The sequence below is a fragment of the Aythya marila genome, assembly GCF_965140915.1.
Source record: "Aythya marila genome assembly, chromosome: 4".
Classification (NCBI taxonomy): domain Eukaryota; kingdom Metazoa; phylum Chordata; class Aves; order Anseriformes; family Anatidae; genus Aythya; species Aythya marila.
The window spans coordinates 19,393,322-19,409,444 of NC_139045.1; the positions used below are offsets into that span (position 1 = coordinate 19,393,322).

The 16,123-nt window shown below is 37.4% G+C and overlaps 1 protein-coding gene across 4 annotated transcripts in view; it reads left to right on the top strand.

The window, feature by feature from the left end:
* Nucleotides 1–13,135, top strand: part of FAT1 (FAT atypical cadherin 1) — a 108,511-nt gene extending 95,376 nt beyond the window's left edge. For 2 of the 4 annotated variants that reach the window (XM_082758972.1, XM_082758973.1), the window contains exons 19-28: nt 30–831; nt 1,477–1,608; nt 1,722–1,885; nt 2,456–2,918; nt 3,420–3,573; nt 3,827–3,937; nt 4,584–5,215; nt 5,488–5,625; nt 10,470–10,505; nt 11,464–13,135. In XM_082758972.1, the coding sequence (XP_082615098.1) occupies nt 30–831; nt 1,477–1,608; nt 1,722–1,885; nt 2,456–2,918; nt 3,420–3,573; nt 3,827–3,937; nt 4,584–5,215; nt 5,488–5,625; nt 10,470–10,505; nt 11,464–12,089 (3,258 nt within the window). In that variant the 3' untranslated portion in view covers nt 12,090–13,135. The remainder of the gene's footprint in view (nt 1–29; nt 832–1,476; nt 1,609–1,721; nt 1,886–2,455; nt 2,919–3,419; nt 3,574–3,826; nt 3,938–4,583; nt 5,216–5,487; nt 5,626–10,469; nt 10,506–11,463) is intronic. The other 2 variants (XM_082758974.1, XM_082758975.1) reach the window with 1 other exon arrangement.
* Nucleotides 13,136–16,123: the final 2,988 nt, after the last annotated feature.

The window sequence follows — 16,123 nt, forward strand, 5'->3', positions numbered from 1 at the left end:
AATTGAATTCTGTCCTCATCTTCCACTAGGTCACAGATAATGGAAAGCCACCGTTGTCATCTCTGACTTACATTGATATTAGAGTTATTGAGGAAAGCATTTATTCTCCAGCAATTCTGCCTCTGGAAATCTTTATTACAGCCTTTGGGGAAGAATACTCAGGTGGTGTCATTGGAAAAATTCATGCAACTGATCAAGATGTTTATGATACTTTGACATATAGCCTGGACCCCAAAATGGAATCCTTGTTCTCTGTTTCCAGTACCGGGGGCAAACTAATAGCACATAAGAAGTTAGATGTAGGACAATACCTCCTAAATGTCACAGTTACAGATGGAAAATTTACAACTGCAGCTGATATTACTGTGCACATCAGACAAATCACACAAGATTTACTAAATCACAGCATTGCAATACGCTTTGCAAACCTTGCTCCTGAAGAATTCATTGGTGATTACTGGCGCAATTTCCAGAGAGCTTTAAGAAACATCTTGGGTGTGAGGAGAAACGACATCCAGATTGTTAGTTTGCAGCCTTCTGATCCTCCTTCAAACCTTGATGTCCTCCTGAATATTGAAAAATCTGGCAGCTCTCAGCACCCAATGAGAATTTTGCTCCACAAGATAAACTCTTCTGTGCCTGACCTAGAGGAGATTTTAGGTGTTCGGATAATTGATGTTTTCCATAAGCTATGTGCAGGCCTAGACTGTCCTTTGAAATTCTGTGAAGAAAAAGTAACGGTGGATGAGAACATCATGTCAACCCACAGCACAGCCAGGCTGAGTTTTGTCACTCCCCGTCATCACAGAACAGCGGTTTGTCTTTGTAAAGGTAAGAAAAGCAGAAAAGATAACAGTATCCTTCAAACGATTTGTCTGGTTTTGAACGGTCATAATCCACTGGGGAAAATGAATATTACAGGACAAAGAGTAAGAATGTCCTGTAACCCTCACTGCAACATTTGCCTAATTTTATTCAGAGTAAGGAGTAATTCTTCTCTTAAAATGAGGCAGCAAGATTTTATCTAATGTAAGTTGATGGGAAAGGATTTTTATAGGTACCCCATCATTTTCCAATTTATGAAAGAAGTTCTTTCGGTTGTTGCCTCTTCTAAATTGTCTGAAATAATGGCTATTCGGTCTTGCATGCACAAAAGTTCTTGCAAAGTACCTAAATATTTCCTAGTTTCTGCATAGACAAGTATCTCACAGACCTTCCTAACTTGGCTCTGAATGACAGCTTGAACTGGGAAATGAATATGCATCAAAATACATACAGGTTTATAACAAATAATGAACTTGTCTTTCGCTCTTAGGAAATCAACATAGCTTTTAAAAATCATTAACTAACATTGTCGGCTGAAATCACACCTGAAGTAAATATTTAAAACCCATTCATTTTCTATCTCAAACGCACAACTCTTCTCCTCTCCCTAAATGAATGTATTCCCTAAATTGAGTGTATTTCATTTTACAGAAGGGAAATGCCCCATAGTAAATAGTGTGTGTGAAGGAAACCCATGCCCTGAAGGTACCGAATGTTTAGGAGATCCAAAGGAAGGAAAATACACCTGTGTTTGCCATGACAGCAAAGCTGGACAGTGTCCTGGTGAGAAATTTTCTTAAAAAAGATCTCTGCCTAAAGCCATATTATTACTTTCCAATGGTAAATTTGATTCCAGTCCAGTGTTAACACATTTCATGCTTTTCTGTATCCCTCAGAATCAGTTGGCTCTGCTGTGACATTTAGTGGGAGCAGCTATGTGAAATACCGTCTCATGGAAAACGAGAACAAAGAGGAAATGAAGCTGACAATGAGACTTCGAACCTACTCTGCTCATGCAGTTGTTATGTATGCTCGAGGAACAGACTACAGTATCTTAGAGGTACACATCTTAACCTCTTTTATTTTTACCATAATCTTTGTGGAGTTGTTACAGTTGAGAACTGCCTTCAAAGTAGAGTTTCTTGTGGATCCTGGTTGCAAACTTGTACAGAATGTTTTTAATGTGTACAAAGAATCTGTTTTCTTCAGTGTTTAAAGTTAATACTTAAAAAAAAAAATATGAAGGATCTATTTTAATTTATTTGTGCATGGTACTCTATAAGTCCACACAGAAAAAGTTTTTAAACTATGTGGGAGATTAGTCACATAAAACACGAGATTAAAGGCACATCTTCAAGTGCTGCAATCTTTTGATGATGATCTGTGAGTTCTTTACTGGAGAAAAAAATGTACTAACTATGCATTTTAATTGAAAGAATCATATAAAATGAATCATAGTCACTGTGACTGTTTGGAATATAATGTCAGTAAACTGCTCTTCATGAACACCATCATAACCTTGTCTCTCCAGCAAACAAAAACTTTTATAGGTGTTGATATTTTGAAGTTCTACTTTTTGCAGGGATTCTCTGTGTGGTCCACTTGTTGAGTATGTGTCTTTCCTCCATAGATTCACCATGGACGGCTGCAATATAAATTTGATTGTGGCAGTGGACCTGGGATTGTCTCTGTTCAGAGCATTCAGATTAATGATGGCCAGTGGCATTCAGTATCTCTTGAAGTGGATGGAAATTACGCACGACTCGTTCTGGACAGGGTGCATACTGCATCTGGTACCGCTCCTGGTACACTTAGGACACTAAACCTAGATAATCATGTGTATTTTGGCGGTCATATTCGGCAGCAAGGTACAAGACACGGTAGGAGTCCTCAGGTTAGCAATGGTTTCAGAGGCTGCATGGACTCTATTGTACTTAATGGACAAGAGCTTCCCCTGAACAGCAAACCACGAAATTATGCACACCTGGAAGAATCTGTGGATGTGACTCCTGGGTGCTTACTCACCACAACAGAAGGTTGTTCAAGCAACCCCTGTCAGAATGGAGGCATCTGCAATGCATTGTCAAATGGAGGTAAGCTGTGCTGGATTGTTCTGCTGCTAGTTTTCAAAACTTCTTTTCCCACTTACCTGCCTTGGAAAGCCAGAACAGTTTTGTAAATAATTTTTGCTTTTCCAGTGAGTTGAAGAAGGGTGGTTGTTAGCCAGGTAGAAAGGCTGTGTCTGCCTGTGGTCTAGGCTCAGTTCCTTGGGATAGGAAGTAGGCAAAGCTCATGAAGCAAAGTTGGGATTTACTCATCTGTGGCAACACCTGAGGTCTGTTCTCTGACTGCCTGCTTTAGAGCTTAAAAATTTCTGAAAACATTGTGACAAGCTTCAGTTCTGTGAGACACGTGGAAGTTAACCTTGAGTCATACCCAAGAAAAACTAGACTGTTAGACTTTCATTCATCTTTTGATAAAATATTTCTATGCCTATTCTCTCTCTCTTTCAACTAGTAGGCGGGCAGGGAGGATTTTGTCTTGAATCCAGTAAAGCCACATGTGTCTTTCAAAAAGACTGTATTTGATTTCAGGTTACTACTGCAAGTGTGCTCCTCTGTTCATGGGAACTCACTGCGATGTAAGCGTCAACCCATGTGCTTCCAACCCCTGCCTTTATGGTGGTACTTGCATCTCAGTCAGTGATGATTTCATCTGCCAATGCCGAGGACAATACACAGGCCAAAGGTATGTTTGTATGGCGGGGCTTTTTTGTACAAATGAACCCATTAGATCAAAAAAGAAATCGGGGAAATCTAAAACAAAACAAAAAACTGTTACATTTATAGCCTATTCTCTATTTTCTACTTAAAGCCCAGACTTTGAAACCGACTGGAGTTGGTTAATGCCAACCCCTATGTTGCAGCCTTGAATCCCATACTACATACTGAACTTATAGTTAGTAGCTCTTTTCATTATTGTTGTTTTTTCTCTTCTTCAGGTGCCAGCTGGGTCCATATTGTAAAGACAATCCTTGTAAAAATAGCGGCAGGTGTATTGACAGTTTGGATGGACCTGTTTGTGAGTGCGAAGCGGGCTTCCGTGGAGAAAGGTGAGTATAGTATCATACTAATTCCATTTAAGAATTATACAAATTTTCCTTAAATTCTAGGGGTAGGAAGCAGAGGGAACACAGTGAAACAAACCGTGGGCTAAGATGCACACAGACACATGTGCACATTTATCCAACCACATCTAGTGGACCATGGAAGTTATTCCTCAGGTGTATGAATTAAACCATTCTAAGACTTTGCGGATGGAAGCACACAGAAGATACAGAAAGATATGACACTGAAAAATGGCAAGGTGGCACATTCTGAAAGAGCCAGGAAAGAGGCAGACCCAATGCAAAGTCTCCTCGGTCTAAAGGAAACATTCTAGTTAGAAGTCCCCTTCAAGAGAAATTCCTCAGCACTTTACAAGGAAACAAACTTACGTCATTGTTCTGAAAAGCCACATAATGCTCTGAGACTGGAGGCCATGTGATAATGGCAGTGGGGCCACAGATAAGTAACATGGATAAAAATTTCGCTAACAGTTTGAGTTGATTGAAGTCTGCAGTCTTGATAACATAGCAAATTACCTGGTACTGTACGGTACTACATATTAAATATATCTAGAACTGTTGAGAGCAAGGAGACAACAACAGTGACTACTGCTGTAAATTAACCATTATTTCTTTACTCTGTGTCTGGTAGGTGCCTGACTGATGTTGATGAATGCACAGAAAACCCCTGTCTTAATGGTGCCCATTGTGAGAATACTTACGGTTCATATCACTGCAATTGTAGCCATGGCTTTGGAGGGAAACACTGCACAGACATTGTTCTTAACAACTATGTTTCAACACCTTGGAACATTGGCTTAGCCGAAGTAATCGGAATTATTGTTTTCATCGTGGGAATATTCTTGTTAGTTGGGATTTTTGTTGTTTGCCGCAAAGTGATCAGTAGAAAGAAGAAACACCAGCCAGAACCTGAAGACAAGCAACTGGGAGCTACAACAGCTTTCTTGCAAAGACCTTATTTTGATGCAAAAGTGAACAAGAACATCTATTCAGACATCCCACCACAGGTTCCTGTTCGTCCCATTTCATACACTCCAAGCATTCCAAGCGACTCCAGGAATAATCTGGACAGGAATTCTTTTGAGGGGTCTGCTATCCCTGAGCACCCAGAGTTTAGTACTTTTAACCCAGATTCTGTACATGGGCACCGGAAGGCTGTAGCTGTTTGCAGTGTAGCACCAAACCTACCACCTCCACCGCCCTCCAACTCTCCTTCAGACAGCGATTCAATACAGAAGCCCAGCTGGGATTTTGACTATGACAGTAAGAAGTGTTCTTATTTTTTATCTTTCAGTTCAAGATAGTGATAAAGTTTCTGAGTAAGGACTATGGTACAGTTTTACTATGAACTCAAAGTCCATCTGTGTTATGGTAGAAAAGACACTATGAGTTTACAAGTTTGTGAGTCTGATTAGGCTTCATACTACTAAATTTTGTTAAAATGCATAGATCTTAGAGACCCTTGATTTTTATTGATTCTTTTAATCTTAATTTTTAGGGTCTGTTAATTGTCTCACTTTTTTTTTTTCTTTCAGCTAAAGTAGTAGATCTTGACCCCTGCCTTTCAAAAAAGCCTCTGGATGAAAAGAGCTCCCATCCATACAGTGCTAGAGAAAGCATGTCTGAGGTCCAGTCTCTCAGCTCCTTCCAATCTGAATCATGTGATGACAATGGTACGTAAACTATAATCATGCCGTGCTACCACTTACAGTCATTTGTTCTGTCTTTGCATCTAAATCTCTCAGTATCAATAGGAGTTACACATATCTAATATATATTAAATAATAACCTATTTAATATATATTAGTATTTATTTTAAAAACTAACAGATTTGAGTATTATAGGGTTTTGCCTATCTTACACCTCATGTTAGTTACTTTACCTTAAAATATATATTTTTTTTATTCTGTTAGAATTTTAAGTGTGAACATGCAGCACAAGGTGTTTGGAGCCTTGTCTTAAACAGCGTTAAAAATGCATTCTCAGATTTGAGAAACTCTTCTAGGTAATCATTAGTTATCAATTTATGCAAGAATACAGTGAATTTAAAAAAATAGCCTCTGCACAAATATATCTTTAGCTTTTGACGTTCAGCTTTCAGTAAAGCTTTCTGGTGTTACAGTTTCATTTGTCTCCTTCTCTTTTTCTTGCTGCGACCTCAGCTCCCATATGGATCAGATCAGTTCTGAGTGAGAGCAGAGTTTAAGGGATTGCTTGTAAGTTTGATTACTTTAGTAATGAAGGAAGCTGCACAAAAAGGAATTTTATTACAGTAGAGCAGTATACTTGGCTTTCACCATGATTAAACTGAATTCATTAAAAAAAAAAAAATCATGCATTGAAAAAAAGCCTTATGAAAATACAAATATTTTAATCACAACTCCAGTCCAAAATCAGCGTACTTATTTGTGGATTGTGTTGTTGTTGTTATTAATTGGAAGTGCTTTATTTTTCCATTGTGATGACAGATGCTTTTACAGTTGATACGAATGCATCTGTGTATTCGGAAATATTTCAGACTGATTGGACAAAACCACAGCAGTCTCAAAACACCTTATCTTAGTGAATTAAGCTATGACTCTTCATTCCAATTCATGCTTTTGTCTCTGTATGGGAAAAAGAATTTGAAATTCCTTTAGCTTAGGAAATAAAGAACATTCTGCTTCTCAACAAAGGTAGAGTGGTTTGTTCTTTAAAAGCATGGAAAGAAACATCTTTTAATGATTGGTGAAAGTAAAACGGTATGCTTATAGTACTCATCATTTTATCAGTAGAATTGATATCAACTTTCTTCCTGTGGTATTAAGTGTTGTGCAGTACATGTTGTTCTCCCCTCCCCTTCATCCCATATATTTCATACATGCCTACTGGTATTTCTTGTATTACTAAATTATCAATATATGGCATCGTTCTAAGATAAATAGCTGTAGCATCATAGAGATTATTCCTTCCTCCCTTCTAGGTAGATTCTGAATTTATTAGTTTGAAATTTTAATCCCTCAGCCTTGCAAAAAAATTGCATGTGCCTACCTCATCCTACTCCTTTAAAAGTAAATCCTTCTCCCTTCCAGAAGTATATTGTGATTAATTAATCTTTTAAATATTTTCATTCTTATTTAAAAACAATCAAAATTGTCACAATCTGAATTTCGCATTCTTACTATGATACCACTGTTCAAACACAAGTAGGTCAGCACAGGTGTTTTCATATATATTTTCCATATTCCAGCACTGTAGTTCATTTTAGTGAAAAATTCTACCCCTCCGTTGAGGGGAAAAAATAGCAGTTGGCTGCCTAAAAGGGGAAGCCTAATGTGTTATTCTTTAATTCACCCTACTCAAGCAATAAACTAGACCCTTCTAAATGCTATCTAGATGAAGTATTATACAAACACTCTACTAAGGCAATATTCCAGAAATTCTGATGCAGTTAAAGCACTTCTGTGCTTGTGCAGAATTTGTTTCAAGAGTAATTGTAACAAGTACTTTACCATGTTTATAAAGAATAAAAGTCAGGTTCAGAGATGTGTTTTAGATGTTGTATGCAATTGCTTTCTAGATAGAGAGTATCTCTATAATCTTGCTTTAAAAATAGTAATAAACTGCAATTTTACAGTATTTTTTGTATACCTGTATGCTGTTTAAAGTGATGCTAACTATAGGTTTGTTTTTAATTTGCTCCTTTTATACCTTTTACAAGCTTCCGTAGTGACTGTAATACACCTTGTCAATGCTGTTGTTGACTCGGTGGAAAAAGAAGGTATATACATGTTTTCATATTTATTTACTGCTTTGGCAGAATAATGCATGTTTGTCTCTAGTAACGTAGTCCTAGCAGGTTGGAGTTATAAACTTTACTTAGACTTCCTGATAAGTTTTAGTAAATAATATACTGTATGTGTATTATATTTTCATGTGAATGCTGTGGCTACCCTGTGGACAGGTTCAGAATGTGATTTCTTGGAAAACATATTGGTGTACAAAGGTCTTCGTTCTTACTGTTGTCTGACACTATTCACAATAAAGCTTCCAGCAAAATTGAGACAGCATCAAAGGCAGATATGTACACTGAAGTAGATGAAAAAACAGTGCTCCCTGTTCCTTTTCTTTTCCCACCTGCACCAAGTGTCAGTGGCTGGGCAGAACATAAGTAGTCCAATACCCACTTCCTTGGTCTTTAGGTCAGTCTGTCTCTTTAGCAGAAAATGCTGATTTCTAGTATGAAGTTGATTATTCATATTATATCTATCTATCTATATATATATAATGATATATATAATATTTATTATATTTTTATATTATTATATATATATTATAAATATATGTATAAATATGTTTTTATATATTTTATATTATTATATATTATTCATATTCATTATATATAATGTATATAGGCATACACATCCCTAACAATTTAAGTAGTTGCTTGCTACTTATTCTTACTGGAATATCTAAAACCTATGTTTATGTGTATGTATGTTCCAAATACATACACACATACACAAACGTATTTATGTGAAGTTAGATAGAGGTAAAGTAGAAATTTTCACTGGATTTTTTTTTTTTCTTGCTAACATTTAAGAAGAGGTCACTCTAGAAACTACAAACTTTACAAAATTATAGTAGTAATAGAGGTGCCAGTGAGCCCATACAAACACTAACATGTCAATGGACTTGCATATCACTGGAACTTTCAGGGTATCTAAGTAGTTTTCTCCTTTATATCCCCACACACACCACTACAAGTCTGCAGAGGTTACTTCTGAAATTACATCCACAGTGTATGTTTTTTATTTCTTAATAAAAAAGGTCTACTAGTCTGTTTTAACTCCTACTGGAAACGAAGCCCTTTTAAGAACATAGAAATGCTTACAGTAGCTACAGATTGGTTTATTATTTGAAGTACAACCTCTTTTTGTATGTCTACACATTATAAAGTAGACAGATGCAAAAACTTCTAATCACATGAGAGCATCATTAATGTTTACATATAGAGTGTAGTTCTCAGTGCTGGAAAATTGTAATGTGCAATAACCTATGAAAGGGTGAGTTACAAGACTAGAAGCAGCAAAACATGAGCAATAACAACTTAGATTTTCTCTGAGATTTTAATGGATAGAAACTAAAATTGATGGAATTAGTCCTCAAGATACTCAGAAGTACTATTCATTGGTTTAGTATCACTAAGATAAAAATGACTTTTATGCATTGCAGGCTATTCAGAAAGGATGGAAAGGTTAATATGTCCTGCTCAGCTGTTTCTCTTTCTGATTTCTAGTCTTAACAAGCATTCCTTCTTTCAAAGTATCATAGCTAAAGAATTATGCTTTGGAACACCCTAAGAATGCTGCCAGTTTGAGCAGCAGAGATCCTTGCTGAAGCTTTCAGAAGGATCAAGCTCTGGGACAAATGGTCTTTTCCTTTAGGCCCCGCAAGTGGCTCTGTCCAATAAGTATCCTGGAAGCACGAGTTAGAGCTAGACACAATTATAGGACAGTTGTAGGCCTGCATTCCCTGCAGTGCTCCTCAGGGAAGGTTATAGCTCTCTGCACATCAACGGTGCAGAGTACAAGAGGAAATACAGTGCCAGTTCACAATGTGTCACCTAGAAATATGACTACATCAGGTTCTATCTTATTTCTGTATTTTATGCTAAATGGTCTCAGAAGCAGAGTACAGGACCCAAATCTCCTCCTTTCTTGGTTAAAAGTGCTCTAAATTATAAGGCTACAGTCTGTAAGTTGACTTCAGCTTTGCACCATTTCGCTAGAAAACCAAAGAATGCTGTCTTCTAAGTAGACCAATAGTTAGAACATTATCCTGGTAATGAGTCCAGAGATCTTAGACCATTCTGAGAATAGATAAAAGGATCAATTCTTAGAAGATTCTGGGATTAGGATAGGCAGTCAACCCTCTTTTCAGACCTGTACCAGGAATATAAATTCCTGAAAATGTACAGGTTTAAGATGTCAGACAGTACAGAACATTTCTGTGCTAAACATAAATTGTTGGGATTGCTGTACAGCAGCAGGCAGGTCTCCCTGTGCACAGCCTTTGGAAGCTAGAAAATAAGATAAGTTCCTTTCTTTGGGTTAGACACAGTGCTACATCTATTAAGATTTATACCTTTTAGTATTGAAAACCAATGGGAAATGGGAAAAGAATAAAACCTGATCAAATCTCATTACCCAACTTTAAGAGAAGTCTTAAGTTATTGGAATGAAATGAGGATTTCAGCAAACTATGGATTCCAGATTATTCCACTACAAAACAATGTCCCAGGTAGGCTATGCTTTGACTCGGTAGCCATTCTACAAATCTAATAAAGGAGGAGCCTTGGAGAAAAATGCCAAGTTTAGTACTGCTAAATAAATAGGCATATTTGTCTACAGTACATTAAAAACAGACAAAAGCAGCATCATAGGATAGTCATTACGTTTGTCTTTACAGTGGTTTTAGTATTTTATTCCTAACGACAGATGTTTTCTCCTTTTTCTTCTCATTCTGCCAACTAAAGAATCTTTTGCTGTTCCTGACCTCAGCAATTCAAGAGGTGACTTCTGCATGCAGTTCATTGATAATACTTGGCTTTAACACAGACTCACCACCAGCTGCTTGCTGTGCATTTGTCTGCAGTGATTATTCTTTACTAGATTCGCACTTTATTCCAATTCTGTATTATTTTCCTTTGGGGTGTTTAGGTTAAAAATATATACATGTATGTTTTTAATGAGATTAGGTTTACATCTAGTTTCCAGCAGAACAATAAAAACTTATTCAAGGGAAGGATGCAAAAAGAGGATCAAGTTGTCATTCATGCATGATTAAGCTTGATTTTGCTATTTTGTTCTTGTATTCGAATGCGGAATGTCTTCACTAATAGTCCAAGATAAAGGGATTTTATCAGAGGGGTGGAAGCACTGAGAGAAACCGTTTTTTGAGTTACTGTGGAGCTAACAGCATTTTGTGAAATTAAAATTAAAATTCAGCCAAGTGGTAAAGTCATTTAAAATGGTCTAGATACTTTACCAGTTAGCAATTATTTCTTTCATGTTGGAAAAGCAAGACTTATGCATGCTAGATACATTAATAAGAAAAACAGGCAGCTGTTAGCAACCTAGCTGTAATTACTCAACAGTTGACTAAGAGTCTAGATGCACCAAGGAGGCTGTTGGTTATTTGCTCTCCAGTGAACAATTTGTTCTATACCATTATTATATTGTGACAGCATATTCCATAGGTGACCTACAGCTCTTCCTGTGTTAGGTGAGATGTCTGAAAAAATTTACCAGTTTAAATGTGAATGATGCAATACCTAATGCATGGCATAATGTAAAGTTGTGTTGTGTTGAATGTCTTCTGTGGAACTGGGCAAACTGTTCTCCAATTAACAAGCAGTATCCTAATCACAGTGATTGCATTGTCTTAATACACGTTTTGACTTCTCAGTTCAGACTGACTTGAAGACAAGATACTAATATCGCTTTTTTAAAAAAATGTTCACTTTTCAGGTTATCACTGGGATACATCAGACTGGATGCCAAGTGTTCAGCTGCCAGGTATCCAGGAGTATCCGAATTATGAAGTGGTCGAGGAGTCAGCTCCCCTCTATACGGATCCAAATGCCATCGATACAGACTATTACCCTGGCGGTTATGACATAGAAAGTGATTTTCCACCTCCACCTGATGACTTCCCTGCACCTGATGAGCTTCCACCATTACCACCAGAATACAGCGACCAGTTTGAGTCAATACAGCCACCCAGAGACATGCCAGCCGTAGGTAGCTTGGGTTCTTCTACAAGAAGCAGGCAGAGGTTTAACCTTAACCAGTACCTTCCCCATCATTACCCTGCAGACATGTCAGAACCTCAGACCACAACCAGTGGTGTCAATGGCAGTTACAGAGAACCCTATGCTCCTTACACGCTAGGGTACGATAGAGACTTTGAAGCACCCACTGTAGACAACATGTCCATGTCTGTGTATGCTTCCACAGCTTCATGCTCTGATGTGTCAGCATGCTGTGAAATGGAGTCTGAAGTCATGATGAGTGACTATGAGAGTGGAGATGACGGTCATTTTGAAGATGTGAAAATTCCTCCACTTGATTCCCAGCAACATACAGAAGTTTGACACTCACACTCAACAAAAAGTGCCTGGACTATTAAACTATCAATGCTAGATCAACCTCCACAATCTTTTATTTTCCCTCCCCCCTCCTTTTTCCCAGCCACAGTGAATGCTTCTATTTCAGTGAGCTAAACTGGCATGGTAACATTGGATCATGCAGTTCATTTCACTAAATCAGCCTGTTTCCATTTCCTGACCTACTATAATTGGATTGTTCCAAGATTTCCATTGACTGTGCCATTTCTGAATGTGCTTTTTGTACTTGCATTGTCTATGTTAAAAAAAAAAAAATCACATACCACTTCTCCATGTTAGCATGATGCATATTTATATAGTTCTAATAAAAATTAATTTTCTCCTACTTTTTGTAAATGTTATGTACAGTTTTGATTTTAATAGTTTTAACTAGATTTTGTAGATATTTTGTGAATTTGTTTTCCACTGAAAGTAGTGGTGTTTGTGTGCCATTAAAAACTAGCACCCTGACTTACTATAATCAGGGTATCACTGTATGTATTCCCCCAAAAAAAACTAAGGTTTGACATTTCATTATAAAATCTCAGCATATTCACACAATTCCAATTGTATATAGGTTAGGTCTGATATTTTTCTGGGTCAGCTACATGGAAATGTCTTAAATGGGTTGCTGTATTTTAGAACTGTAAACATTTTTTCCCTTCTTGGAAAGTGTGTTGAGGACCCTCTACATACCAGTTTAGAACCAAAACCACCATGACACAGTTTTTATAGTGTCTGTATATTTGTGATCCAATGGTCTTGTAAAGGTTTTTACTGGAAATTACCATTAGCTGGTCTTTCTTACAATAAATTATTAATAAAATACTTTAGCTTTGCTCTGTGTATCTCTATTATATAATATACAATTGACAAAGCATTCAGTGCAGCATTTTTAAAGTCTGTGTATGTTTTGTACTGTATTAAGTTAATTGCTCCAAGCAACACCTTTTTCTCTCCTCAGAAACCAAACTGCAGTTATGTCAGAGATGCTCACTAGATGGCAGCGTGTGTCTACTTAACGGTGTTTTAAAAAGTAATTGGGCCAGTATGAATAAAGATTGATGGGTATCAAACTTGTTAGCCTTCTCGGTAGTTTGCATTTTTCTTTAAACATATAATATCAGCTGTTATGTAAATTACTGAGTATTTTTTCTGAAGTCCCAAATACATAGCTAAAGAGAAGAACCCAAACTTTAAAATAGCTTCCTCCTTTCCAAATTACCTTAGTGATTTTCATTACTATTTGTCTTTTGATTGTGCACTTCCATGCTGGAACTTGTGCTAATTTTTGAGTTTGCAATAAACATAGTGGGGGGCAGTTAAGCAGTTTATTATTTCATTTGCAGTTTCATGCCTTATGTTAACACTGAACATTTACTTTTAAATCAAGACAACATACAGTTTGCCTGTATATTGCCCAGCTATTTTTTCCAGAGAAGAACAAAAGCCTCTAACAAATTTCTCCAGTGTAAATTTGTCCTGATGATGAGCTAAAGGAGTAAGAAAACTTCGATCTACCACATGCATGAGGGACACTAATATCAGGGCAGACTCCATAGCACATCAGTTTTGGGGTTTTTTTGTTTGTTTGTTTGTTTTAATCATATCTGTCAATCTTTTCAGCTCTAACTCTATTTCTTCTTACTATCAGAAAATTGTGCAGCCTGGAAAGGTTCAATATCAGATTCTCTCAGGCATGAGAGAGTTAAGCTTAAGCCTTCCACCACCTGGAAGAACAGGGTACAGGATTTGTATTTCTACATAAAACAAGTCAGCCTGGCAAGCTGCATAATGGAAACAAGTGGATTACAGGACAGACCCAAGCACTGCACAGCCATTCCTTAGTGTTAACTCACCCATATGCAGGTAAGAAGCTCTTGACATATGTAAAAAGGGAGCTTAAAACAACATACTGGCTTTATGCTATAGCATACACCCTGATAACAAAGAGCTTTTTGTACAGCAGGCCCACTGTTGGTTAAAACATTTTCTTATTTAGAAGCTTAGAAAGAGCTGAATAAAGGGTAAAATGTTCTATATTGGTTTAGATCACTGCATAACTTCTGGAGCTATAAAGGTTAAGTTTTGTGGGAGTTCTGCTCAACATTTCTTAGTATCTGGTTCTCAGTAGAAATGGGACCTGTAAAATCAGTAAGAGGAAGGCAATACATAGACTCACATCATTTCCTGCTTAGTATAACTTCCAGGCAAGATGAAAACCTATCCTACAAATACATTTTCCTAAAGTTCCTAGTTTACAGAAGAAAGGTTAGGAAAAGAGACTTTTAAAACAGAGATGAGAAGGACAAGCCTCAAACTTGAGCATGCTTTATTAGTACTGTGAACAGAGGAAACTTTACTTTGCAAAGACAACTCCAATTTTCCTTACAATAAAAACCTTATGTGAACAACTAGAATTCCCTTTTTTCTCTCCACAAGACCTATGTTAGGCAATATGCAACACACAAGTTTATACTTCACTGCAGGAGACAAGGCCACATCATAGCAGCCACTTAAAGAAATAACAGGTAGTTCCAACTCCACAACAGCCTAGCAGCTGGTGACAAAAGCCACATTAAACAAATGCTCCCATTGTAGAAGTACCAGGAGCTATTATCACCCAATTCAAGTCCAGCTAGTACAATTAAAAGCGTTTTCCCACATATACAACATGCAATAAATATTACTGAACTCCTTATAATGAGGAGTCTAAGCTATAGTAAAACAATTCCACAAGTTAGCATCAGTGGTGTTACAGAACGATACCACTGCATATGTAGGAGATTCAGCAGTCCCTCCTTGTTTCCTTCACCAAAGTGCACTTATGGCCATTGGTCTGCTTGTGTGGTGGCTAGCTCAGCACCGTTAGCCAGACCACCAGACCTAAGAAAGGTTCCCTCATCTTTCAGTCAACTCCCATCAAGATGGTACAAGTTGCTGCAGTAAATAAGTGGAAGGCAAGGAAGGATGCTGGATTTCTCTTTTAGTTGCTGCTAACTGCCTATTTTAAAAGGCATCCTAGCTTAGTTCTCTTGTTGGGAAGGGAACTTGTTGCCAAATGCAGAATATTCCCTTTCCATAAGCTGATTTACACGGAAGGGGAAATCTTCCCATATATTTTCTAAGGCTCTCCATTGACTTGGATGCCTTTAAATAGTTCTGATGTCTGCGTTCAATAACCTGAGTCCTTCCAGCTTCTGGAGAAGGCTTACAGTAGGATCTGGGAATTTAAACTTCTATATTTGGGGCACCAGGCTTTACATCAGGTAGCATTTCTTTAAGGCAGTCAGTACCATAAAACAAAAGAAGCAAACAAACCTCTGAACTATTTTAAGCACAGTCGCTTGCCATGTTTCTAGCAAGGATTAAGACCCAGGACTACTGAGCAAAAGCAGCTAATCATACAGCACTTTCAGGTCACACAGCAAAGACAAACTTTGTTCTGCAAGACACACCACACATTCGGAGCAATGGAGTAAGATGCAGTTTAGAAGGCTTTTATGACTGTGTGTTGGAAATCAGCACTGCTGCAAGATAAACTCTTACACAATATGTTAACGATTGCACAAATGCCAGATACAGATAAATAGGAACCTAATTATTAAATGAAAGCTTATCTTTCACCACTTACAAATCTGTAACAGGAATTATTAAGAATTGTTTTTCCCTACAGGATCCTTGTATTCCCTGCATACCAGCTGGCACAAGGTGTGCTGGTAAGGCCGGTATAAGGCATTCAAATAAGCAGTCTAAGACACACATGCTGTGCCCATGATGAGTACTGACACAGTAAACCTACACCCTAGAAATAGAAACAACCTCTTCCAGCATGTTCAGCATTACATTAAGGTTCACACTGGCTCTTCAGAAGTTATTAGACAAAAGTTTCAGTAAATTCATAAGCTGTTTTGTTCACAAACAAAACAGACTAGGTACATGTAGGGGGTTGGACTAGATAATCTCTAGAGGTCATCTCCAGCCTCTGCTGTTCTGTGATTATTCAACAGTTATATCTTGTA